The sequence below is a fragment of the Photinus pyralis genome, unplaced genomic scaffold (genome assembly GCF_008802855.1).
Source record: "Photinus pyralis isolate 1611_PpyrPB1 unplaced genomic scaffold, Ppyr1.3 Ppyr1.4_LG2, whole genome shotgun sequence".
In the NCBI taxonomy this organism is placed as follows: Eukaryota; Metazoa; Arthropoda; class Insecta; order Coleoptera; family Lampyridae; genus Photinus; species Photinus pyralis.
In genome coordinates, this window is record NW_022170403.1 from 14885793 (window position 1) to 14913485 (window position 27693).

A 27693-nucleotide genomic window follows, 5' to 3' on the forward strand; every position below is an offset into this window, starting at 1 on the left:
CTCCGTGTACGGCGGTGGATGGGTCTATAATCTAGTAGGGATTGCAGTTTAAAAAAAGTAAAATTGTGTCGATATCAATTACTTGAACACACGTACTGTGTGTCATACAATATTAAGTTTTGAAATTATAATGTTGAAGCGGTCTTTCCAATCGAGACTATCGTTAAATACATAATACCCCAGTACTTTCGCAGAAAGCATTTCGTCTATGACTTAGGTCGATGTGTCCTCTGTCCGTTGTTAAATCTTAAGAGACCCGATTTTTTCGCCTCGAAATCGTTTATAATTTTGTATTGCTGCCTGCCTGTCTGTCTGTCTGTCTGTCCACCTGACAGTATTGTCCGTTTGTCTCTCGGTCTGTGTCTGTCTGTATGTCTGTCTGTTTGTCCGTTTGTCTGTCTGTATGTATATTTAAATGAAATTTTGTGTGTAAGTAGGCCATAGACATCGAGGCGCCATGAACGATTAGTCATCAAACGAAGGCGGATGTGACGCAATCTTTCCTAGAAATATAACGTTTGTTCGAGAATGTTCTAGAATGCTCGACAGCGTTCGGATGAGTAGTTTGAGATCTTTCATAACGTCATTCTGATTCCCCCTTGATACCCCCGAAACAGTTTTGCGCGATTTTCAATATCTTCTTTAGTTTGGAAAATATGGCCGACTGCAAGTTTTAAAATTGACATCCCGTATAACCAAACAATAAATGTCCTTTTAGACGATAAAGAACGCATCTGGAACTTCACAAACTTTATGCTGATGATATAGAGGATGCATAATTAAGTCGGGTGAATTTCAGTGATCCGGTTCAGTGATCTTATAGTGCTCTTTTCGCCAGGATACGCCATAACTTTCCTGAATAAGGCAGCACAACCTTAATGAACCAGCTTGAATATCCTTCCTCTTAGCGTATTTGTGATGGTATCAGCCAAATGCATGCATCGTTTTTAGCGCTTGCCTGGATTTGGAAAAGTAAGTATTTTGAACAATCTCTCCGTACCTATGCCCGTTCCTTGAACTAGTTCTTTACAGGAGAGAGTCATTGATTGATCTAAAATTTTTGTAGGAAATACGTTATCGCAAAGACTCCTAGACGATAAAATATCTTCGCCCATCTATTCCTCCGGGTGGGGTGTCCGTGTCTTAGGCTACTTTTTACGGGAAAGTGCTATTATATTGATCTGTAATTTTGTGAATATTACAAAAGAAATGAGTATTGTAAAACAAAATATCTCTGCCCGTTTTCCGTTGCTTCAGCCGATGCTTCTGCTACTTTAGACTGGCGAATGCTCCGGAACTATATGGGTAACATGTGCCAATAAAGGGTTAGGAAAATTGCGTGAAATAAGTTTAAGGTTACAGCATTGAATAATGCCTCAGAGTAAGAAATAAAGGTAGAGATGCCTTGCTTGCTTATCAAAACGTCCATCATCTCGTCGTGTTTATAAACATTGCAGGAAGCGAACTAGTCACATTTCGCGAGATGATGTTTAAGAGAAAATTAATAACACATATATTTGAAAGGATCTAAATGGATTTTTTTAGTGTGCCACGACGGTAACGGTGTAGCGATTTGACAGATGAGGGCTATTGTGCCATGGATGAGACGATTTCTGTTTATTTCCACAAAACGTAATCTCTGCATTTTTAGCTCATTTTATAGATTAAAATTTATTCCATTGCGTTTATTAATTTATCAGCACCCTTTGACATAGGGAAAGAGTGTACTGTTTGTGGAATTAGTACAGTTACTAATCTTTGCCTTTCGTTCTCTCAGCTGTGAAACTGTGGGTTATGTTGGATCAAAACAAACGTTCGTGTTAGAATAGCGTGTTCATCCTCTATCTTTATTTCTTATAATGGGCGATCAAATATAAGTTGCTGTCGAGTCGCCTTTGGAAGTTCAAGTTAGGTACGATTTCCCATTGAAACAAAAATTCCAAAGGTGACTCGACAGCAACTCATTTTTGATCGGATAGTACTCTAAGAATAGTGCTAATTCAATGGTTAGAGGTTACCTACCTATTTTAAATGTCATACAAGGATTCCCACTTAAAACTCAGGGTTGTTTTTTAATTGGAAATTTTACATTTCTTACATGCGGATCCATCAAGACAATACTTGATCTTTAAACATTAAGGAATCATTACTAGGTACGTGTCCAGATAGATATATTTAGAAGCAAAGTTCAATATTGTGTTGCAGTTATAGATTAATAAAATGCTTTAACTAATTAATTGCTTAATTGAGTTTCTATAGCCAATGATAGGTACCAGGTGGTTTAAAATTACAAGAAAATTATAAGGTGTAGTACAGTAGGTATAATGATAGAGCAGACAGAAAATAGTTTTTTCTACGACCTCCCTGAAAATGAGATCATAACGTATTATTTAGAGGCATGATATAGTAGTACCCATTACCTACACCCGTGCGTAATGAAATAATTTGCTATGGCTAGCACAGATACCACACGCACACCTGCGCATACGCGTTCTGTCCAAATGATTTTCAGCCCTTTCTTTTATGTCTAAGAATTTGGTTCCAATCGGTTCAGCCGTTTCTCCGGAAATGAGAGTACAGACGGACCGACATCATCTAGAATTTTTGACTCGGATTCCTGGTGCTTACGTGCGGGTGGTAAAAATTTACTGTGGCTCGTACAGCTTCGCGGGATAGTGTGCAATTTTTCTACTCACATGTAATACGCACTATTACAACCGCATGACAATACAATAATACAGGGTCCGGCAAAATGATCTCCCACATTTTAATCTGTAATAAAAACGCCATTGTAAATGTTATATAGATTTTGTCTTTATTAACTGAAAATGTATGCTATGCCATTTGTTTTTATTAAGTTTTGAAAATTACAGAGTCCAAATGGCGACCATTTTTTTCGATACACATTCGAAGCTGATTTCTGAAAGTTTCCATCACTCAATTTCAATTTCAGGTGTCCGGACACTTCTGGGTCTACCAGTTGATTTTCTTTTTAAGGCTGAACCTGTAACTCTAAAATTTTAAACCCACAACAGTATTGTTTTGCGATCTGGAACTGGACCATGTCTACCAAGCGCGAAGTGAGTACGAAATGTTCTTTGCGTCGTAATCACAGATTCGTTACTTTTCATAAACGTTTCAATAACAAAGGCACGATGCTCACCCGTCCAATTCATGACTGACAACTGAAATGGCAAGGCCAGAGCTACCAACCGACTACACTAAGCTCCCCCTCTCTTCAGTGATTCTGGCACTGTGGCGGTGCAAAATGTGGGAGATCATTTTGCCGGACCCTGTACAATAATAAATACAATACGCATCCATAGCGAGTGTGATATATGTATTACATTCCCCTTTTCCCAACATTTAAAACTTTGGTTTGACAAACCCAAACACTTATACGTCGTTTATATTCTATATAGTATAACAACGGTATCAGGGGGTCGATTTTAGAAACCAGTCGCATCTAAACGCTTAAATGCGAAGACTTAAAAAAGGTATACGTTTTCCAAATGCAATTTTTGACTACTGTTCGTAACTGCCTGGAACCGAAACGTACAGTGCATATGACAACGTCGCCTTTGTTGCTCGATTAGAACTAAAGCGGACTATTTGACGTTTGGGTTTGAGCTTAGGTGGTGAAGTGAAGATATTGCTCAGTCATTTCAAATTAAAGAATAATAATATTTTAGGCGCTGATTAGCATAAATACCCAAAACACGATGGACACGCCAAAGCGAGGGTGCAATACCACGCAAAAGTACCTCTCAAGTCTCAAGAGTCAAAACTTCAACACTAACCGATACATAACTCACAAAACGTCAGTTGCGAGCGTTTGCGAACGCCATTTACCCGCTCGCAGAAAAACGAACACAATTGAACGTATACGCAATATGAACGTATGGTCAAAAATTGCAAATAAACGTTTTTTTACGAATACGTATACGTTTTAAGGAAACGAACGGCCAAAAATCGACCCCCTGGTAGCCACCCACTGCAAAACTTATGTCTTTTTCTTCGTATAGGCTAGATATAGATGAAAATGTTATAGCATAATTTGTGCACACCACGTGCTATGATTGACGTTACTGACTTACTGTTTTTATACTAGAAGAGCAATAGTAGGAGTATAATAGGATTATCGCTTTCTCATCCCAAATCAAACCAGTACCTACTTCTGTAATAAGAAGCTGAGTAAAAATCTCTAAAAATCGACCGATCACCAGTTGATGTCGGAAATTCATGGTGTCGTAAAATGTTGTCGCGGCTAATGGGGAATCCTCACAGTAGGTTAGCGTTAGAGGACGCATACCTTTGCTACCTTTAGGGCTTTAGGATACAATTTTCAGAGAACATTAATTTGTTGGTAAATTCAATTAGTGTTAAAATGAGGATTTCTATTACTTTAGAAATACCAAACAATTAATAGTCGCATTTTCTTTTTGTAACGTTAAATAGAAAAGGAATGTAAACAGTATGCTTTTGTAAATAATAGATACTGATTTTAATATAGTCACCTTGAACTCGGGAAAGTTTTGTAAAATAGGCAATAACACTTGTAATTATTCTGAACACATTATGGAGAGAGATAGAGAGAGAGAAAGAGAGATATTATCTTAGTACTGTTAATATTGGTAATTATTTATTTAATAATTGCTCCCGTTATCGCAAGTCTGTATTAAATGCTACGCGTTTATTTCCACTTATGCATATTATTGAATTCCATTTACATTTCAAATATGAGACAGTACCTATATCATATTATAATAATACGTGCTTAAAATGAGTTGGTTCACCTTGCTATAGAAACTTGTTTCTCCACACGATTAGTTAGTAAAAAGAATTCACAGCTATTAAACTCAATCTTAACTTCGTAAATTAACATCACGTATACCTGTATACCCGTGATAAATTACCGCAAATTTCAACTTTCGTGACCAGAAGTTGAAAACTCAAGCATATATGAATAATATAAGTGAAAGTGAAACCATCTTCTGCGTTAACGCACAAGAAGCAAGCGTAATAGTAAGAAATGCGTGCAAATATTATGGTTCTGGAAAGGAAATGGTTCATATCCTACAAAATCTCAACATGACTGTACCAAAAGGAGCAATGTAAGTGATTCCTATTCCTCTAACGTCTAACCATCTTTACATCTTCACTTACAATTTTAGATATGGATTATTAGGTTCCAGCGGCTGTGGAAAAACTACTTTAATAAAATGTATTGTTGGAATGAAAAAGTTAAATTCGGGAAAAATGTGGGTAATGGGAGGATCGCCGGGTACAAAAGACAGTCAAGTTCCAGGTACAAAAATTGGATACATGCCACAGGTAAAGCCACAGGTAAAACCACAGGTTGTTGATTTGCAACTCTTATGAAAAAGATCTGCCTACTACGGGGAATATTCCGGTTCCAAAACCATGTTCGGGGGAAAATCTTTGGGGGCAAATCTTGCGGAGGTGAATATTCCAGAGGTCTGCCTTTCCTGAACGTGAATTTCCATTGATGCTAGTTACTGGCGAGGATATATTTCGGTGGGGTCGAATATTTTAGTGGTGAACTTTCCGGATCCGAATCTTCCGGGAGCGTATATTCCGGGGCAAATTTATCGCACACTGATAAAATTTGTGCAAGAGTATTACGCCCCCATCTATATTTATTAAGTAGAGGGCATCATGCCATTCTAATGGAAAAGGTCAACTGATTGCTTTATCTGTGTAGTTCTAATGTAATTGTGCCATAAAGAATGATATACATATAGTGGCGTAGCGTAGCACATTGGCGCTCGGGGCGCGATCAGGGTTTGCCGCCCTATATACATATTTTAGGAGCTGGTGAACATTTTTAGTTCCCTATCGTTTATTAATTTTTCAATTTTTTTTTGTAATACAATAAAAAGGCCCAACACTGCTTCCGAAGTCGAACCTAGAAACGCAAGAATCAAAGAAGATAATGATATTTGAATTGCTTGATAGGCATTGCATTTAAAAGATTGGAGTATTGGGAACAGAAGTTTCTTCGTCATGTATTTTCGCCTCAGTTTTTGTTAGATAAAGCATCTTCAAGTCCGTCGATGGTCATCGTCGTTACTTACAAAACAAAAATTTAAATGTATTTTCACATGATTTTTTTGTATCGTCTCCTACTTTAGTTATTATTAATAAAAGCGCCCCGGTATATTATTGGCAGGTATGACGCTGCCGCTGCCGTATAGTGGTATAGTGTCATTTTGCTGACGGTTTTGTATTACCCGAAATCGTCTTTTTTAATATAACATTTCAATTTTCATATAGAACTTTTTATTATTAATATTAATAGTGTGTCAGTTTTGACAAGAGTCTGGTAATGTGATAGGAGGCAGGGAAAGTGTTACTGCTACTGTCACGGAATAGTAGATTGCATGCCGAGCTGGGAAGTGGTTCATTACCTTCGTTTCCAATTGTTATGGTTTTTACATTTCTCATAAAGAAAGGAGCTACACATACCAAAGATCTCTGGATCTCGACGTTTGGTACTTTGTGTAAAATTACCAGGTTTCATCATAAAATGTTCTTTCCACTAAAAATGTCTACCCCTTGCTTCAACTACTGGCGTTATTGATTTTTGAAATAGAACATCTGCTGTTCGCAAATCGCAACTGTTTGGCAACACCTTCTAGGCATTAAGGCCTAGCGTGTCTATTTTTGCACTGTGCTAACTTATGCACTACTTATGGTATTCATATAACTCCAATACCTGATTTCTAATCCGGGGCATGATATTTTCATAACGCAAACGCGTACGAACACAACGTGAAATATTATTTAATGACATGTTTTCTGTCTACCTCTTGTAGAACAGAATGTCACGGAGACATTTCCTTGTATTGTTTCTGATTTAAGAAATCACCATCTAGTATCAGAAATGATACCAGACAACGATATCAGAAAATCAGAAAATGTATAGCGACAAGGGTAAAAACATGGTAATGCGGTTTTGATGAAAGGGAAACAACCTCATTATATTTTTGTAATATGCAAAAAATGGTAAATACCTTTCATGTATTTGTTTGTTTGGAAATTAACTCATATATTCTACGAAAAAAGATGCACAATAGTCTGGGATTTTAACGTGTGAGGTGCTGCATCCTTAATTTGTTGAATTATGCAGTGTGAGATACGGTACAATAATATACCATGACCAGTGTCATTCTTTTATGGGTACAGGTACACATATTTACCTATATCGATAATAATAATAATAAATGTATACACAAGGTATCCCAATGTGAATTTGTAGAACTACCTCAAAGAATTGTAGCCGCATGCCGGCGAATAACTTCCGAGGTATTGAGAACCTTAAGATATGGGTTTAAATAAAGGTTTTATTATTTTATAGAACTATAGAAGATAATGGAGGTCATTTCGACGAATACATTTTCTGGGGGATTTTATTAGTTTTTAAACTTTGAAACTTTAAAGTGCCATTTTTACACAAGTGGTCGATCGATTAAAAAATAAAAATAAACGCAAAGAAAACACCTGCCAAAGTATTGGTCATTTGAAGCATCGTCCCATTTAAAAATTTGTGGGGAGTTGCAATCTCTAGCACACACGATTAAAATTTCAAGAATTATTTTTGCACAATAATTGGCCCCATCGGAATAAAAATCGACTGGTTTTTGAATTTTTTCGAAAAAAAGGTTAATATTGTGATCTGTGATGTGATTCTCCTTCCGATTCTACTTCGGCTTTTGCATTTATCTCGTTCCATTGCAATAAACTTGTGTTCCATTAAAGAACCATTCTTTCTCCGGTCATATAATTTAATTTACGTCTTACATCTGCCTGAAGTTATTACTACTAGGTACTGAAGAACTGCTAATTATCAATACCGATTACGTTTACTTAACCCGAGGGGTTATTCACTTGCGCAATACGTGTACACTGTGTGTTGTGCAGTCAGCTCAATCTGTGCAATCAGAGAAATCATTCTGTAATCTATGAAATCCTTGAATATTCGTGCAGTCATTTACTATGAAGTCGTGGATAAAACGACGGTCCCTTCGTATTTGACGTTACCATTGATTATTATTTATACACATAATCAATGACGTTACGTACAAAGAGGTAACCAAGTCAGCATTTCCGTGTGTTAGTGCGAGTGAGGACGAGAAGCGAGTTGCGCGTGCATCCTGGCACGCATCGGCCAATGCGCCACCAATAATGTGATTGCACCACTACACCGAATTCTACCAGAATCAAAATAGATCCAAAAAATAAAAATAAAATTCTAAAATTGTTACTTTTAAATTGAGAATATTCTTTCCATATGGCAATATGTACACATAATACTTTTAAGAAGAATTTTTCCAACGAAAAAAATTCCCCTTATGTGATGGTTTGATCGTCTGTCCGTCTGTTTCTCGTCTAACTCAACAACGAATAGAGACGGCGATGTCAAACCTTCTCCCATCGATGTCTACGAGTTCAAGGATCAGTGCTATTGAATATAAGCCGGCTTAAAAGTCTGGTTGCGAACTGAGTAGCAATGAATTTCCCTACGTAAAATCGTATTCCATTCTTCGTATCGTGTTGCCTATGAGATGAACTATTTTTTCATGAATCCCGAAAAATATTATGTTGATTTCTTTAATATTCAAGGAAATTGCACACACAATTCCTGAATATTCCTGAAAATTTATACATTAGGTCGCCAATAAGCGCTTTTGTCATTTTTACATATTTATATTTGTGCAAGGAAAGACTGAACGTTGGATATTTCATACACGGACATAATTAAGTAGCTCAGTTGTTCGTAATCAATGTGCAATCCACGCAATTGCTATGCATTCAATGTAAATCGCCAGCTCTAAGCGTGCAGTCATCCTCAGTTAGCGCAACCATCGGAAATCGCGCAGTCAATTAGAAGAGCAATTAGATTTATTAGTTAGCTTTATGGTTTAGTGATAGAGCGTTGGACTATAAATCCGGAGGTCGGGTGTTCGAACCTGGGTTGAGGTGAATTTTTCATCTGTGGCGTGGCAGAGATGGGAATTACCTTAGACCAGTTTCGAGGATTCTGCCGACTACTCCAAATTAGGTTTTCCTGCAGTTTTCCTAATCCGTAAGGTAAATACCGGAGTAGTATTGAAGAACTTCAGACCTTCTGCAGGGGTACCTCCAAAAAAGCATTATGCGGGTCACTCTGTAATTTGGCGCAAGCCTGTTGAGGGCTCAGAACAAGAGAGGGATCAAAATTAAATAAATGAATGAATGAATGAATAAATAAATAAATAAATAAATAATCAATCAATGAATCATTCAAGCGCAGTCGTTACGATTTGCACAATACATGGTACATATTTACAGAAGTGAGAATTACTCGGTTAAAGACGTGCATTGGACTTTGGATATAAAAAGTTAACAAACGCTGAATGACAATTTCTACATAGGTAATTATTAGCATAGAACAAGTTATTAGCAAGTTAAATGGGTAATTAGTTCTCAATACCAAATTACCAAATGTAAATCTCGTGTCCATCACACCATCATTATATACATACGAGTACAATGTACAACTTTTAATTGATTTTCGCCTGTGATGATATTTATGTTCATAATACATTTTGCCAAGTATCTACTATTGTAAGCACACGCGCACCATTCCTTTGCTGTACTATTGGTGTACAAAAATACATAAAAGTGCATTGACATGTAGTCGGAGGTGCATAGTTTTACGTATACAAAGATGAACCCACATTTTTGTAATTAAATCGTTAAGATCCGAATTCGCAAAACATCATTGATAAGGCGCACTCTTTTTTCAAGTAAATCTTCATTAAAACGATGCATTGGACATTACGTACTGTAACCTATATATAATTTACAGACAGTTGGAGTGCAGCTGGAATTTACAACGGCTGAAACAATGCGATATTTTGGAGCAATTGCAGGACTAAGCTTTAAGAAAATTAACGAAAAGATTTGTTTCCTCAAGCAGTTGCTAATGTTACCAGATGTAGATACACCCCTAGAAAACTTAAGTGGGGGCGAACGAAGAAGAATATCTTTCGCGGTAGCTTTAATGCACGATCCCGAGCTACTTATTCTCGACGAGCCCACCGTGGGGTTAGATCCACTCTTGAGAGAAAGTATTTGGAATTATCTTTTGGAACTTTCGTGCAAATCTAACACAACAGTTATACTGACAACTCACTACATTGATGAAGCTCGTCAAGCTAATACAGTAAGTGAAATACTAATAAATGAAATATGTTATATTGAATTTAAGGTTGCACTACTTCGCGAGGGAGTTCTTCTTTCGGAAGAAGCACCAGATGCATTGTTATCGAGGTTATCGGTTGCAACTTTGGAAGAGGCCTTTCTAACGTTAAGTGTGGCTCAATGCAAATGTAGCGGCTATGATGTCAAAAGCAGTGTTGAGGGACCGATTAATATTCAGCAAACCGTATTGAAGAAGGCCAAAATAAAACATAGTCATTTATCACCACTTCTGCGCAAGAATGCTCATTGGTTGCTAAAAAATCCAGGATTACTACTTTTTAGCATAATTATTCCCATTTTGCAAGTGATTCTATTTCAATTTGCAATAGGCCATGACCCTGTCAGTCTAACCTTTGCAGTAGCGAACTATGAGACTAATCTCACAAACTGCAGCGTACCGACATGCGAGAGTGATCAGCTCAGTTGCAACTTTCTTCATTATCTTCAAACTCCAGCGGTTACTTTGGTAACTCACAAGAACATCTTTATACGTTGGTGAAAACTTTAAGCCTTTTAGTTGTATTACGATAACATGGATGATGCTCTTGAAGCAGTGTTTAGGGGTAACGCTGATGCGTCGATCGTGTTCAGCCCTTATTACACGTCGACTTTGAAGAAACGTCTCAAATTATCGCGTACTTTAGATGACTGGGATGCATCCAATTCAACTATCGAAATTCTACGAGATTTATCAAGTCTGTAAGTAGGCAATGCAGAACAATTTGAATATTTTACCGATTTTAGCATATAATAAGCCAATGTTTGTACAAAAAGAAATTATGAACAATTTTAATAGATTTATCGGCGACTATTTCGAATCATGTGGATATAGACGAACACTCATATCGTTACCATTTAAGGTATCTTGCAGGGTCCTAAAACAAAGTTTAGAAAATATGTGTTTTTAGTGGAACGAGCACATTTACGGAAAGGAATTACCCGATTTTACACAGTTTGCAATACCAGCTCTCGTCTTGACTGCTATAGGTTTTTTTTCTGCTATTGCAATGGCCTCGTCAATATTAACGGAATTTCAATCTGGAGTAACTGAACGGTCATTGGTGATGGGAGTAGACCGTCTTTATCTGTTGATAGCTCACTTTATTACCGAATTTGTTTTGACAGTCGGCCACATAGTGGCTGTTATTATTTGTGTAGTTTTAGTTATGGATATGCCATTGCATGGATCAATACTCCTTATAATTCTGATGTGTCTGCTAATGTCGCTGTGGGGGTTATGCTTCGGTTAGTAAGACGGTATATTACGACTAAGTAAAGTTTGAATTTCAGGGCTCACAATGGCGACACTATGCCCTACTGATGCAGCAGCCACTTACATGATATTGGGTTCCTTTTTTCCGGCCGGTATCTTAGGTGGTTTAATTTGGCCAGTTGAAGCCATGCCTAAAGTTATACAATACATCGCCAAGGTGCTACCATTCGCTGGAATTTCCGATAGTGCGAGAAGTATTTTACACAGAGGCTGGGATTTAAGCAATCCACAATTATATACAACTGTGATATGTGTTATAACTTGGATTATCATATTTTTAATTTTCAGTACAATAGCAGTAAGACTAAAGAAATACTAAATAAATTCTTGAAAAGTATGTATTGACGCTACTAAGGCGAAACTTACCATCTGTGCAGTGGAAAGAAAAAAATTATAAATACAAATATTACAATTTTAGATCCGGTTCTCCGGATCTTCCATTTCCTTCATAACAACATTTTTTTGGGGACGTTTACCGTAAGTAATAGGTAGGCCGAGTACATGACTCGACTTCAGCCGAACGCGCTCTAACTACTTTAAATCGCTTATTGTAGAATTTAAACAAACGTTGGTAGGTCTAAAATCCAAATTCAGTAAAGTCTATTATAAAGAATATGAAAAGTTATTTCCATGGATGAATAGGAAGTTACTTACGAATAAAGTCTTAAATGCATCGATAATGCTGGCATATATGAAGGAAATGTCAAAGGTATTTAAAGCTTTTATCTTTTGGTGCATTCATTCAAAACTTCAAACAAGGCTGCGATTAAAAAGTGGAACAGATTTTGAAGCATACCCTAAATTACGCGCGTTTGTGCAAGCTTCAACCAAAGGATAGGCAAAAGCCAAAGAAGTGTTCTGCATTTACAGAAAGCGACCTAAGAGGATTTTTTATTTCACCCAGATGACAATTTCAAAAGTCTCGTCAAAAGTCATACTTGAAGTATCATTACCTAGCAACTTTAAAGCACTTAAAAGCCTTTTTTGTGCAATTGGACGCGAAACAACAACTTCGCGTTCGCCATGGCGGCCGCGAAATTCACTTTCGCGGCCGCTGTCATAGCGACGGCCGTTAAAGTAAGACAATGTCACATATATTTTGACAATCAGCATGTAGGCAATTACAAATCTTTTGGATAAATGTTAATATTAAGCCTACAGTTCGTATTGTTACTTATACTTACTCCTGAAATAAAGTCTAAAGTGTTAGAAGCGTTATACTTTGAAACTGTAACATTTTGATTTTCATTAGAACTCAAACTGACAGGTACACTTGAAGTCCTTGTAGCATTTTTCGTACTGCCGCTTCGATTTTTCAGGTACTAACTCATAACTGCAACACAGCAGAATTCACAACAAGTTTTATTTCCGGAGGAGTTCCGGATATCGAAGAATCACTTTCGAAGTCACACATTTTGACTTTTCTTTCACGAAAAATTATTCATTGTTTATCTCATTTCCATGGTAAAATGAAAACTGGCCGTCTTTCTATTTGCGAAGAAAATTATTATTTTTGAAATCTCATTTTTATTATTGACGATTCTACGCAATTGCACAAAAAATGTTGTGTATACCACGGCCGCGTCATTCTTTAACGCCCTCAAAGTTGCCTTGCCTCGGCCGCAAGCGGCCTCGGCGTCAATCTTCTTTTCGGTACGTTAAAGAATGACTTCGCGGCCTAAGTATACAAATAACTATTTTCGCACACATTTGAGTGTTTAAAAGGTGTAATAATAGTACATTATATATCAAGGTAGAGAAGTACAGTGTAGAATAATGAACGTAGATATTAAATAAAAGCGTATTAAGAGTTAAATATGTAATGTATGTAATGAAATACATACGTTAATCAAAATTATCTGTCAATCTACATAAACATTCTAATTCTAGTAGTCGCTTACGTCACATCTCCTCTTCCCGGGTTTCCCTTTTCATCACAATCACAAGTTTAGTCTTTGTGGTGCTTTGATAGCGCGTCTAGAGGAAATTGTTGATGTAGGGTTATCCGAAGAAGAAAGTGGTCTCAACATAGTTTTATTTCGACGATATAATCCTTCCTTTGTAGCTACGGTATAGGATCTCGGAGCTACGTTCTCTACAATTGTTCCCTCTTCTTGCCTATCAGGGATGAATACTGAGGAACCAATCTCAAGAGGAACTTCTTCTTTCGATCGATGACGTTGGTCGAAGTATTCTGCCTATTCACTACGATAGCACTTGTCCCACTCACGAAATTGTTTATAGTTCACGTTTTTTGGAATAAGTTCTTTGGTCAGGAGAGGAATCCGAGTGCGCAACTTCCTTCCCATCAGGAGTTCTGCTGGGCTGTATCCAGAAAGCCCGGGAGTGGCCCTATATTCTAGCAAGGCGAGAGTGGGATCCTTATTCTTGCAAAGAATCTTCTTGAGAGTTTGGACTGATCGCTCCGCTTCTCCATTCGACTGATGATATAAGGGGCTGCTCGTCACAATCTTGAAATCATAATTTTTTGCAAATGTTTTCCATTCTTCGCTTGTAAATTGGGATCCAGAGTCGGAGACTACGACTTCTGGAATCCCAAAGCGGGCAAAACAACTCTTCATTTTTTTTATTAGTTCTGTCACAGACATAGTTGTGACATTGATAATATCCAAATACCTCGAATAGTAGTCCACCACAGCCAGATAAGTACATTTTTGGAATTCGAAATAATCTACAGCTATTTTTTGCCATGGGTACAAAGGAGTAGGAGAAGGGATCATCTTCTCGGTATATTGGCGTCTATGCTTGGCGCAAATGTTACAATTTTCTACCACATTACTTAATTCTTCAGTGATACCTGGCCAAAAAACAGATTGTTTAGCCCTCAGGAGTGTACGGTTTATCCCGAAATGACCGTCATGCAGTTTTTCCTTTATTTCTTCACGTAGCTCTGCTGGTATAATCATTCTTTCATTGTAGCAGACTAGACCATCAATAATTGTGATACCATTACGGAATGCGAACCATCGCTTCATCAACTCCTGTACATCTTTTTGTGATCTGGCCAACCGTTCTCAACATACTCGACTAACAGTTGACATTCACGATTCTGACTTTGGGCGTTTTTAATTTCCTCGAGTCTGGATGGAGTTGTTGGGAATCCCGAAGAAACCACCTTGATATGAGCTTCGACTTTTGCAGTGAAATCATCCTCCGAATCAGAAAGAGGTGCTCGGCTCAAAGTATCTGCTGTAAACATTTCTTTTCCTGGAATGTGCTCAATGGTGTAATCGAATTTCATTAGCCTCATCTTAAATCGTTGAATTCGTATAGGTATGCTATCCAGGTCTTTACTGCCTAATAATGGAACAAGGGGTTTATGGTCAGTTAGAATTGTGAACTTCTTCCCCATTAGAAATTTAGAGAATTTTTCCGCTGCCCAAGCGATTGCAATAGCTTCTTTTTCTATTTGGGCATACCTTTTTTCAGCTGATTGAAGCGATCTAGATGCGCACATTACAATTCGTAGTTTATCATGTTCATTCTGTAGTAAAATTGCGCCCAGTCCGTAAGCTGATGCATCAGCCATAACAGTTGCTTTTGCTGTTACATCATACCGTGTCAAACAAATTGATTTCTTAACTAATTCAATTATTTCTGAAAGAATTTTCTGATGATCTTGGGTCCAACAAAACTTTCTATTTTTCTTCGTAAGTTCACGAAAAGCCTCCGTTTTCCCTGCAAGGTTTGGAACAAACTTGTTGAGTTGATTTAGCATGCCATTCAGACGACGAATTCCTGATATGTCTTTTGGAGTAGGTAAATCTTCTAAGGCTCGCACACGATCAGGATCAACCCTTATTCCTTGAGAATCAATTATATTACCCAGAAATTTCACTGATGTTTGTGAAAAAGAGCATTTTTCTTTGTTTAAAACTACATTAGCATCTTTCAGTCTATTCAAAACTTGAGTTAATCGATAATCATGTTCTTCTGGCGTCTTCCCATGAATAAGTAGGTCATCCATTAGACATAAGACTCCCTCTAGTCCCTCCAATAGTTTAGATATTTGAGCAGAAAAAAATTCTGGGGCTGATGTGATTCCAAAAGGTAGACGTTTAAAGAAAAATCTTCCAAATGGTGTAATAAATGTTGTTAATTTAGCAGTATCAGGTGACATTTTTATCTGCCAAAACCCAGATTGCGCATCCAATTTTGAAAATATTCTAGAGCTTCCAATCTGGCCTAAGGTTTCTTCAACATCTGGTAATATGATTTTTGGGCGTTTCACATTCTTATTCAAATCTGTATAGTCTACACATAGTCGTAAACTACCGTTTTGCCTTTTGTATAGCTTTCTCCAAAGTTAGGTCAGCATCCTCTTGTAGTTGTAAGGATAAAGTCTTATCTAAAATACCGACAACTATACGGTCACGAACAAGTTCATCTCTAAGATCCCGGAAAGCACAACGTTCGGCCATCAAGCTGATATCGGTGAGAAACTGTTCAAAGATCTCCCCTTTTTTCTGGTTTCGAGAATTAAATTTAGCACGCTCATAAATTACATTCCGCTTCCCTATAAAAGCTTCGTCAAATGCGGCCTTTACAGTTTTATAGGAGTTAAGTTTTTTTCAGGAAGTTGGGAGCGAGTCAATATATCTTCAGCATTCTCCCCCATACAATAAATTAAAGAAGTCACTTGTTTTTCTTCTGGTTCCTGATCAAGCCCCGACGCCATCCAGTATCTTTCGAATCTTTTAAACCATTTTTCCCATTTTTCTGGGCACTGGAAGTCAAATTGAGCCGGTGGTTGAAACGTGATGTGTCGACGGCCGACCGATGAATTATCTTGCAATTCACCAAATGATTCATCAATATTCTTCTTATTTTTCTTACGACTCATGCTGCCACCATGTAGAATAATGAACGTAGATATTAAATAAAAGCGTATTAAGAGTTAAATATGTAATGTATGTAATGAAATACATACGTTAATCAAAATTATCTGTCAATCTACATAAACATTCTAATTCTAGTAGTCGCTTACGTCACATACAGTATTATTGCTTGATCACCAAGATTACATCTCGAGGCGCTTGCGCCGAGGGGTGTAAGGTGCGAAGGCAATAATAGACTTCTCTACCGTGGTATATATACTATTTTTTTCACTACTAGCACTTGAAATCCTCTAAATTAACATATTATATTGATAATAGAGTTAACGGTTGGACAGAATTGTTTGTTTCTTAATTTAACATGTCAATCAAGTACGTGGAAGTACAAGTCAAACAGGCCGTATTTTGTTCTGTCATTGAGATATTTTCAAAGAGTAATTTCGTTCGAATTTTTTCAAAATGTGATAATTTTAGGTATGTAATTACTCTGGAAATGCCGGATGGTGGCAATTATTCATTTTTGAGAACTTGTCTAAACGTTTATTGAGCGAAATTTCGGGTTGTGTTTTCTAAAAGTGACAGCGTGACAGTTCTCATTATTGACTACTAGTTAATAATGTCCACATTATTAACCACTTTGAACAAATGCCGAGAAAGCCTACTTTACAAGTGGAAAAAAGGTTAATAATCATGTCATCAGACGCTAGTAGTGAAAAAAATAGTATATTATTCAATGAGTGAGAAAGTTAGCAATTATTCACGAAGATAAATCTTGACGTAAAAATGTGTTAATTTGCTCAGGAGTGAACGTTTTTGATTTTTTGGGTTGAAACTTGAAAACCTTCAGATTTTCGTTTTAAAAGGGTGCGCAATCTTGCATAGCTATCGATGTTCACACTATTATTATGAATGCTAATGGTGCTTCTCAACACGCAACGGGCCCATAAAGATGAAGATTTGTATTTTTCGGCTAATTCGCCAAAATATACTAGAAGCACATTTTCTGAAAGCGAACTTATCGATTTTGTGTTGCTCCAATCCATAAATGTTTTGTACACCATTTCATATTTCTTGCGACATTTTTCAGGAAGTAAATTAAGGGTAATGTGCTTTGCCGTTTTTTCAACATCCGGAGGAGTTAGAATTATATTGCCCTCACTGCTCATCATGATTACACTACTGTCCATTTTCACAAAACTGATTTCTCGTAATTTGTTTGATTGACATTAATGTTTGACAACTGAATTTATGGGGATCCGAGATCCTGATTTTTGTTAAATACATGTTTCCAAGGCAACCCTACAATGTGACCTGAAGAGTAATGACAAATTCGGAATACGATTGACTGACAACAGTCATGAAACACAATGAAAATATATTGAATAATGGATAACTTTCTCAATTAAAAGCCCATCAGTATTCTACCTATTATTTAATATGAGTAGAAAAAAAGTTCATTACATAACGAGAAATTTTCTGCTAAAATTAAGGGGTTGTCGTAAATTTTAGTACAGAAGCTACTAAGATCCTTTATTTTTTATTCTTGGCACTGCGTTATTTTGGCCAATTATATATCTGTCATATGAGACATATAAAGCAGTCCACGACGTCCGAGGGTGTAATGAGAGGGGGGGATAGGTAAAGGATTGCCATCCCATTATGCCCTCAGTCTTCATGCTATTGCTATATGTATTGATGTAATTATAATATGTATACCGGGTGAATATTTCAAAACCGAACATAGGCATTTAACATGGGAAAAAGGTTTTTTTGCAGATCGTTGCTCCCCCGGTTAACTTAGAGGGTTTGAAATGACCCCAATCGAAAGAAGATTTTTTTCTCATCTATCAAATGCGAATTAGTTCTGTTTCAGTTGCATTTCTCATTATTTTATCAAACATTTAAACATCCTAAAATAAGGTAAATATAACTCTCGCCAGGAAAGATTGCCGGTCACAGCACACCTTGTGTCGATTTACAGTCTAAGTTTTTGTTAAAATGCGAGCGACTTCCGGAATAGGATCATGCCAATGTTGAACGAAAAGTCCTTTTATTCAACATTGACACGATACTATCCCGGAAGTCGCTCACATCTTTAGAAAAACATAGATTGTAGACCGGGATCAAGTGTTCTATGACCGGCAATCTTTCCTGGCGAGAGGTTTAATCAAAATTGTGTCAAATTTTTCCATATCTCTTACTGGATTAACTTCAGAATTTTGTTAGGTAAGGAGGTTAACGATACACGAAATTAATTAGGTACTTAATAATAAAGAGTTAATTTCGTGTATCGTCGATCTCCTTTCCTGACAAAATTCTAAAGTTAAAACGTTAAGTAGCAACCATCACCGTCTAACATAACTAATCGAAGTTCGAGGTCGACTACAAAAAGAACCAAATAATAAACCTTAGAGTAAAAAATCCACTATCCACAAGTGGAATTGATGATATAAATAAAACAAAAATAGCGAGACGCTGAAAGATGACGGTTTAGATAGCCGCATTCCAAAACACGAACGGCGCCATAATGATTTTATACGATGTTTAGGCGAAGCTAGGAAAAGAAAATAATTCCGACGAAAAAATTAATGGCATTATCAACAACGAAAAAATTATATTCGGGGCCGCGTAGCAAAAATACTGTTAATTGGTTACTTGAAACAAATAGCGAAATTAGGGAAAATTACATTTGGAAAAAATCTTCATGTATTGGAACCCTGATTGGAACCGATGCAAGATTCGAGGTTAGTGTAATAAATGATAATCGAAAAAAAAACTTGCCAAAACCAAACGATCTTTCAGGATTGTTCAAAAAGTGCTCTGTCCATTTAATTCATCAAATTGGCATTTTCGTATATTCATTCGTTTCGTCTGAAATTCATTCTTACGGGCTTAAACTCGGAACATTCGTATCACATGTGTTCACTTATATGTATACAGTCGAGTGCTTTTGTTCAATCCGTGAAAATAAAGCCAACCTGCTTGTTAATGTCCATGGCTTCCGATATAAACTGAGTGAATGTGAAATTAGACGATGTCGATCTCTTAGGCATAATACCTAAAGCCTTTCAATTATTTATTACACATAAAAAATCATCAATAAGTTGGGGGGGGGGGGATGTTCTCTCCCCCTTGGTGTCGCATCAAGTGACAATTGCACTCGACCGTGATCGGTAGGTGAGAGAAAAGTCACGTACCTATACTGTCCATACGGTATCGGTACCTACTTCCAATTGTTTTGTTAATTCCAATCTAACATTCTCGCACATCTCCCGTGATATACAGTGAATTTTTTTTAAATGCGAACATAGGAGTTTGCATGCAATGTAATTTCCCTATGTTCGATTTTAAAAAAAACACATCAATCCATGAGATGTGCGCGGTTCACATTCCCAAAACGCGCAACTTGTGTGACTATGAACAGCAACTCTATAATCTTTATGATGAAGAGCACTCGGTAAGATTTTTTTAAAGAGGCCATGTGAGGCCATAGCAACTTTAGGATACATTTTTCTTAAACTTACGATAACTTGACCTCATAGGCCACGCACTGACACGACAACTGATTGTGAACCAACCTTCAATTATTTGTAGGTCATGTGCACCTGGTATTCTACTAATTTGATCTATTCAATACATAAATGAAGAAAATAAGTAACGAAAACAATTACAATAAATGTTCGAAGTGTCCTCCTTGACATTCTAAGCAATAACCTAACCGATTTCGTAATTAAATTGGACGGCGGTATTTTTAAAAATGTGACAGCTGTCAATTGTATCTACTACTCATTTGAACTACTCAATAGATTGATGTGTTTTTTTTAAAATCGAACATAGGGAAATTACATTGCATACAAACTCCTATGTTCGCATTTAAAAAAATTCACTGTATGTGAGTATGTATACGACGCCTATTACTCAGAAGGGTGACGTGTGATTTGATTGAATAAGAGTTATTTGCGTTTTACATATGGCGGTATACCGCGGTTATCATTTAAAATGTCTCCGATGGTTGCATGGATTGCGAAATTTGTGAATTTTTTTCTTTTGCAGGGGTTAAAATCTCCAGTCCAACCCTGTGTGGAAACGGGGACAGGATGTTTCCACTGCAGAATTGCACTGCATGCGGTAAAAGTCCGCTAATCAAAGGCATCCCTACACTTCGCGCACCTTGAATGTAGGTATGCGTCCCGATTGGGATCCTACAACGGGGTTGCATTTTAAGGGAGTTGATCCCCCCTTCTTTGAAATAGATGAAGTTGATGTTTTTCAGCAACATTTTTCTGATCCACGGCTAACCCTTTACTTAAATTTTATGTTGTTGGGTTGAATGAAAATGTTCGTCTTTTTACTTCCTGAAAATGGATTTTAATAATTGATTTTGTAACCTTCTTGCTAGCAAAATTAAATGCAAAATTGCTATAATGGTTTGAACATATTGAAAAAATTAATAATAAAATGTATCCGCTATGAATTTCGTGGCCCCGATCTTTTTAACTACCCATAATTCGATATCAAACCTAATAACAGTCTACGGAGCAATATTTTAATACACAATTCACCTTACAGATCAGAATGGATTCATTGCTTGGAGATTTCCTTTCTTGAAATTTGAACGAATCAAGTATCACCATCTTATCGTCACGATTTCTGACAGAATTTATTTCCCTTTGGTTTCACTAGCGTTGAGATAATTTAACACTGAATTCTAACAATAGTTCTTTGTAGCGTAAAAATATATAGGCGCGCTTAATTAATTTATCCTTGACCGAGTATGGCTGTGGTAATTTCTCCGGCGAACCGATTTTTACTCGACGTTATAAGTTATTAAATTCCTTGTAATTTCACGATCATCCTTTTTTCTTTCTGCGTGGATAAAACTAAATCGCTTATAGGTATTCCTTTTTTTTACCTATATAACGAACCTCGCGTGAATATTTCCGTTTCGATAAAAAAGTACTCGAAATCAGAAATTGATTTATTATGCCCGAAGCAGTTTTCGCTCTAGTGATCTGGGAACAAAATGGTTAGTCTTCCTTATTCTAAACTTGGGAAAAAACTATCATTTGAGCGGTACGCTTTACCTCTCTAATATCCCGAAACCAAATCTCGCATAAAAAAGATTGGAGTAGTATGGTAAACGCTAATTCCAAAGGCCTCGTGGATCGTTCGCAAAAAATACATTGCCGTTTCCCTATGATGCGTTCTACCTGGGATACACTGTATGTGTTTTTGCATTGGAAGGAAATATCTGTTTCAATTATAACTACCCAAGTTGGTAGGTATATTATTTAACCGTGAGGAAGTTAAAAGGGATTAGAAATATAAAGTAACAATCACCGATAGAAATGCAATTTTTCTATTCACTAGCCTGTTAGATTGGGGTCTTGATTTGCATTTACCACTACCACTTTCTTATACTTTTAATTTCACCAATAACACCAAACAATACTTTCGAAATGAAAAAATGGACTGACTTCATCGAAGTGGAAGTCTAAGAACCTAGGCTAAGGAGTCCCCTTTTCCTGGCTACCTAACATCGACTCCCAGCCGCCGTTTTATAACGTTTGGGTGAGGTCTCCCGCTTCGCAGCGCTGTGTCGACCCGCACTGGGGACCATCCTAAACCCTGCATCGTAAGGTTCGTTTTCGAAAATCCCGAACCCATAGCAAAGTCCTCTTCCATTACTATCACCAGTATTAGTCAAGGAAAGAGGGATAAGCAGGAGTCGATCGCCTTTTGCGATCTCCAGGAGGGTGATGGGCCAATTCCACCCTTACCACCCACAAGGGAAAAATATTATTATCTTCAAAACAAGTTTACTGACATCATTGGAGTTTTGCGAGTGCCCCCCAAACTTTGTTCTAACTACACCTCTGACCTTGGCCTAGTCGTTAACAATATTGATCTGTCAGTGGTGGCCACTTCACATTAGTTAATCGGTTCCAAAGTGAAAATAAAAACTTCATAATTATAATGATCAATCTTGAAATCTGAAAAATTATAACCTTTAAATAAAGAAATTCATGCTAAGAGAGGTTTATAATTTAATAAAAAAACTTTAATTTGATTTCTCTTACAAATACTACCGAAACAGTTTTTAGTACTTTACGATAGGCACGATATTGAAGAAAAATGACCTATTAAGATTGCCAAATTTCAAATAGACCCTTGTACGCGTTTTCTGTATGACAAATAACTGTGGGTGTTTGTGATATATAGCAAACATTGTCTCGAGACAGGTATGTATAGTTAGAAAATCGATGCGATTGTTGTTTGCTATAAGTAATAACGTCGTATATAAGCACGAATATAGTTAATTGTACCCACTTAACCTTAAACTTATACACATGTCAATAAACCGTGATGTTTCCTTATGAACCCTGTTATAAGTCGCTATAATTACAGTCGATTTGCCACTTGCCACAATTAATTGTTGAGAATAGCGTGCTCCGTGCCACGTAGAGACCGTTTGTTTAATTTCAATTTATTTATCAATGCATTTGCATAAAAGCTTTTAAAAACAGACAAAACGTTAATATTTGTAAGTATATACAAATAAAAGCTTTACAGAAACAGCTGCCAAAGGCTCTTAAAATTAAAGTCAAACGTGAAAATTTAATGGTGAGGCGCGATTATTTTTCTGGTTTATTATTTTTAAAAATGTATCAATATTTGTGATAGCACACATTTGAAACACATTGAAACCGAAATCACTTGAGCAACAACTCCTTATTTTTTTAACGACATGGAAAGGCAACTGACACACTATGATAAATGTCTCCCTTCTCTGGCATACCTACAAATTTTTTTCAATTTCATCGTTTGTACTTACATATATTCGACACTGAAGCCACAAGCTTGTTTTAGTTTATATCATTTGCCATTAATAGTATATCTATCTACCTATCGTATGAGGACTTAAACAATTACATTATCTAAGGTAAGTATATGGAAGAATAGGCAAATATTTAAAAAGTTCTTTAATGGCGATCGATTTCGGGCATATTGCTCATCATCAGGCCGTGCTGAAAATATGGTTTACAGTACATGTTGTAATAATATAATAAATAATTACCGTCCTAAGATGGTGAAAAACGAATAAGTTATTCGTTATGATTATTAAATATTTGCCTATTGTTCCATATACTTACCTTTTGCTATTCAATGGTCGAATTTTAAACGAGGCGGTTTAGCTTTCTTCCAATCGTACGATCGCTTGCTCGCTCAATGGCTTCATGTCCATCGATTTAAAAGAGAACGGATGGACCGATTACGATGAAATTTTGCATTTCTTCGTGCTCGTCAAGGTATGTTCTTAAATCAGAACCTATAGGAAATTTGGAATGTAGAGCATGTGGAGAATACTGACAGTTTGAATTTGTCAAGTTGACATTTTTACTGGTTTCTGAATTACCCCTGTATTCGATTTGAAACCGCTACCAGTGATAACTGCAACTTTCTGCAAGATATACGTAACTATTAGTTTTTTACTCACTTGGCGCGAGCTCTTTGATGATTCGGATTTTAAGGATCATTTAAAAATCATTGGGATCTTCCAAATAATAGAAGATACGACATGGTCAAATTAGAGAAACGGTTATTATTTTGCTAAAAGAAAACCCGAAAATTCCCGATTTCTTTTTTATTTTTTTTTCTAGTGTTATTAACAGAAAATTAAAAAACTTTCTTAGTCCCACTTCTTGAGCTCTACAAGACAGCGTTGAGAGATTTTCAATTCAACGTTTCATTTCAGAGAAATCATCAATACTTTTTTATATAGCCCGGTAAAAAAAGTACACACTGTATTGAGTAGCAATTTTTTATTACGAATACAACACAATATACGGCATACAAAGAAAACAAAAGCTGTTGATGCAACAGGATTGTGCACACGCACACATCGCGCCAATCGGACATTCCATTTTCCAGGAAATTTGTGCGATAGGTATTTCTCGCACGTTGTGCGCGGATGCACCACCCTGTTGGAACCAACAGTTTCCAACTTTTGTTTTTTCAATATCTCACAAACCATTTCGTCTCAACACGCATTTTTTCCGGGAGCGAATTTTCCGAGAGCGCATTGTTATGGGAGCGAATTGTCCTGGAGCGAATTCCGGGCGCAAATTGTCCACACACCATTTTGAATAGTTGGCAATATTCAGTTTCATCTTATAAGCCTAATATTTCTTTAATACATAGATCTTGTTTGTCCCTTTCCCAATTTTCGAAGTAGGTATTCATGTTTCATTTTAATGAATTAAAAATTCACTTACCCCGGCCAATGTTTAGTTACTATTAGGTTCCACAGGTGTTTTAACTACCATGAATTCTGTATCTAGAAGAAACTGTTTCAATTACCGGGACATATAATTTCTTGGCGCCTTGAAATCGATCACTGTACCGACGCCCTTCGCAAAAAAGTCGGCATGAAAACTATGTATTTATTTCATTTGTTGACAAATGCACGGGTAAAAAGGCGAAAGCAAAATGCACACGTATTTTTTACCTTTCGCCCATCAGAAAAAACCGTATACATATTTTTTGCTATCCACTTATTAGTGTAACATAAACGTAGTGCTCGTATACAACATGCCGATTGTATGGGTAAGTAAAGCCCGTCAAGGTACCTAATTGACTAAGATGTCGATTTTCTACAAAAAGAATTTTTATTCAAGATCTATAAGAGTCGAAAAGACAACCAACTAACTACCCAATTCACAAATCAAAAAATAAAATAAAAATAAAAATAGATCTTTATGATGTAATATTATGTTCTTATTTATACCCGACAGTGTACCTTATTCGCTTCGTTTGTCCCGAGTGCGCGGCTCTTCAAAACCATTTTATTGCTTGCTGATAGTGGCAGCTCAGATGCTACAACGCAAACGGTAGCTTCTCAAGCTCTCCCGATTTTGAATGACTTCATTTTATATGAAGTAATCGTACTTTTCAGTATGGCCCTAATTTTTTTCGATTTTATACATACATACATACACTACATGTGTAGGGCGGGAAACAATAACCCTACCGCAGAGGGCACTGCGTGTCGTAGGGGGACACTAAACAACAGAAAGTGTCAGCCGCGACCGTTGCGTTGATAGTTGAAGGGTGAAGAGTTTTGTGAAATACGTTTTTGACTTCTATTTTATCGATTCTATAAGAAAAACAAAGTTGATGATGGTTAACCGGAGGCGAAACGTCAGACATAAAATTTAAAATTAGCATCTTGTAGAGGGAAAAAAGTGCGGCCATAATAACGTGTCATTTATTTTGAAATATATTTTTTTAATATCTGCGGTAAAAAATAAAAACGATTTTGCAAATTTTCCTTTTTTTCCGAAAGTAATCGAAATGTTTTCAGTTTCAAAACGGTATTTTGTTAAGCATCAAAATACACAACTTCGCCAAATTTAAACTACCTCTTACAGTTTCCGAGATATCCATGGTACCCTCGAATTTGACTCAGCCTGTATAGACAACAATAGCCACAAATTACTGTTGCTTTTTTTTACAGCATTTCGGTGCTTACAAACTGGCGGTTCGTGTATTAAAAAAATTCACAATCGTATTTAAATCTATTCGCACAATATGTGGAATGTGAGAAAATTGCACTTCCTCTTATATAAACAGATCGAGAAAAAATGATATTTCTACTTACCTGGTGGTGCACTGACAGATATCAGCAAAAGTTATGAAGGTAATGAGAAACATTTTACAATTATTTTCAAACAGCCTATAAACACGTGGGAAAAATGATATATGCTACTCTAATTTTTTATGTGTTTTTCTTATCCACGTGGTCCAGGCGTCATCAATCCGCAAAAGTTTTGAAAACGGGAAGGAATAATCTCTTTATGTTTCTCTGTACTACATGTATTGTCTCAATGTCATCAATCGTCAAAGTTCTGGGAATAGCTGGGGACGTTGGAAGATGCATTAAACTGAATTGTTTCATCAGTACAGAGGATATAAAAATTAGGAGCCTGTACGTAACATTGCCATACATTTTTAGGGGAATTTTTCGAAAGAAAAAAATTACCCTTATGTGATGGTTTTGTCCGTCTGTCTGTTTTTTCCTCCAGAACGAAAAGCGATGTCAAACATTCCCCGATCGATTTCTACGACTTCAAGGATCAATGCTATTGAATATGAGCCGAACTAAAAGATCTGCTTCGGAATGTCAGATCCCCTACTGAAAATAATATGCGACTCTTTTTATCTTGCTTCTAATTCTCTAATTGTATAAGCACTGGAAAAAAGGATGATTTTTTTAAAAGACGCATTTAAGGTTTGAAGTTATTCAAATTTACCATTAATTAAAACACCCTGAAAAGGACGATCAAAATTTAAATCATTCTCATGTAGCATCAAGCCAGCATTGTAGATTTTGGAAGACTACTATTTTTTTTATTATACCTACCTGCATAAGAATCGCTTTTTAAAACACGCCCTGAGCGTGCGTAAAGAGGCGGTTAAAACACGCAGAGCTTTAAAGGTTGATAAGTAACGTTACTTCAAATATGACATATGAAACTATATTTGTAATTTCAGATTGAAATAAAATATCCTCTCGGATCGCTTTTTACAAATGAAAAAAGTGTCTTTGGCTCGTATCCTGTGTGGGAAGCTTTCACAAACGCACGTGGTTTAGAGTAGGTATGCTGCCAAATCTTTTCTTGCATTTTCTAATCGCAGTATTGATTGAAGTTTTGAATGAATGCCCCGAAGGGTAGAAGAGTTAAATACCGACCTTTGACGTTTCCTTCATATATGACAGCATGAACGATGCATTTAAGACCATGTTTGAAAGATGCTTCCTATTAATCCACGCCAACAGTTTTTCATATATTCTTTATAAAATGGCTTTTGCATTTTGATTTTACAGGTTCTTCTGCTGCAGCAATAAGCCACCGAATAGACGGTGTATTGTCTTCTTCAACCGAAGTCATTTTATTTACAAAGATGGTGATTTTTATTATACGCGAATGTCAAGTGACATTTCCATGGCAATCATGGAATGACAAATAATCAGCCCACTTAATTAGACATGTATTCCAGTATAACATCAATATGATTTCATTTTATTTCTCTTATTTTTAAATTATATTGCCGGTATAACAAAAAATACCATAAGAAACGCGTGTATAATTGGTCTTTAAAGCACTTGCAACGTTTAAAGGCACTCCGCTGCGCGTCGTGCCCTTAAACTTGTTGCGTGTGCTTTAAAGACTTGATTATACACTTGTTTCTTAATATACTATTATGTAAATTTCGAGAATGCGATAAAAATAA

General features: G+C 36.6%; 2 protein-coding genes across 4 annotated transcripts in view; one reads left to right on the forward strand and one right to left on the reverse strand.

The window, feature by feature from the left end:
- Positions 1-27693, reverse strand: part of LOC116164505 (acyl-CoA Delta(11) desaturase-like) — a 45178-nt gene that overhangs the window by 16531 nt on the left and 954 nt on the right. The gene's annotated exons all lie outside the window — the stretch shown is intronic.
- Positions 4666-11954, forward strand: LOC116164503 (ABC transporter G family member 23-like). 2 transcript variants are annotated; one of them, XM_031478692.1, is made up of 8 exons: positions 4666-5114; positions 5175-5346; positions 9875-10231; positions 10277-10735; positions 10787-10964; positions 11014-11129; positions 11178-11514; positions 11560-11954. In XM_031478692.1, the coding sequence occupies exons 1-8, from the start codon at positions 4963-4965 to the stop codon at positions 11859-11861; spliced, it is 2073 nt and encodes a 690-aa protein (XP_031334552.1). In that variant the 5' UTR covers positions 4666-4962; the 3' UTR covers positions 11862-11954. The 2 variants fall into 2 exon arrangements, with proteins under 2 accessions (XP_031334552.1, XP_031334553.1); XM_031478693.1 differs by having other exon boundaries at positions 5175-5334.

Bases quoted from the DNA above. Each gene is read 5' to 3' on its own strand.
- LOC116164503 (XM_031478692.1), top strand. From the start codon at position 4,963: ATGAATAATATAAGTGAAAGTGAAACCATCTTCTGCGTTAACGCACAA. The intron at 10,232-10,276 runs GTAAGTGAAATA...ATTGAATTTAAG, and splicing joins AAGCTCGTCAAGCTAATACA to GTTGCACTACTTCGCGAGGG. The intron at 10,965-11,013 runs GTCTGTAAGTAG...TACCGATTTTAG, and splicing joins AATTCTACGAGATTTATCAA to CATATAATAAGCCAATGTTT.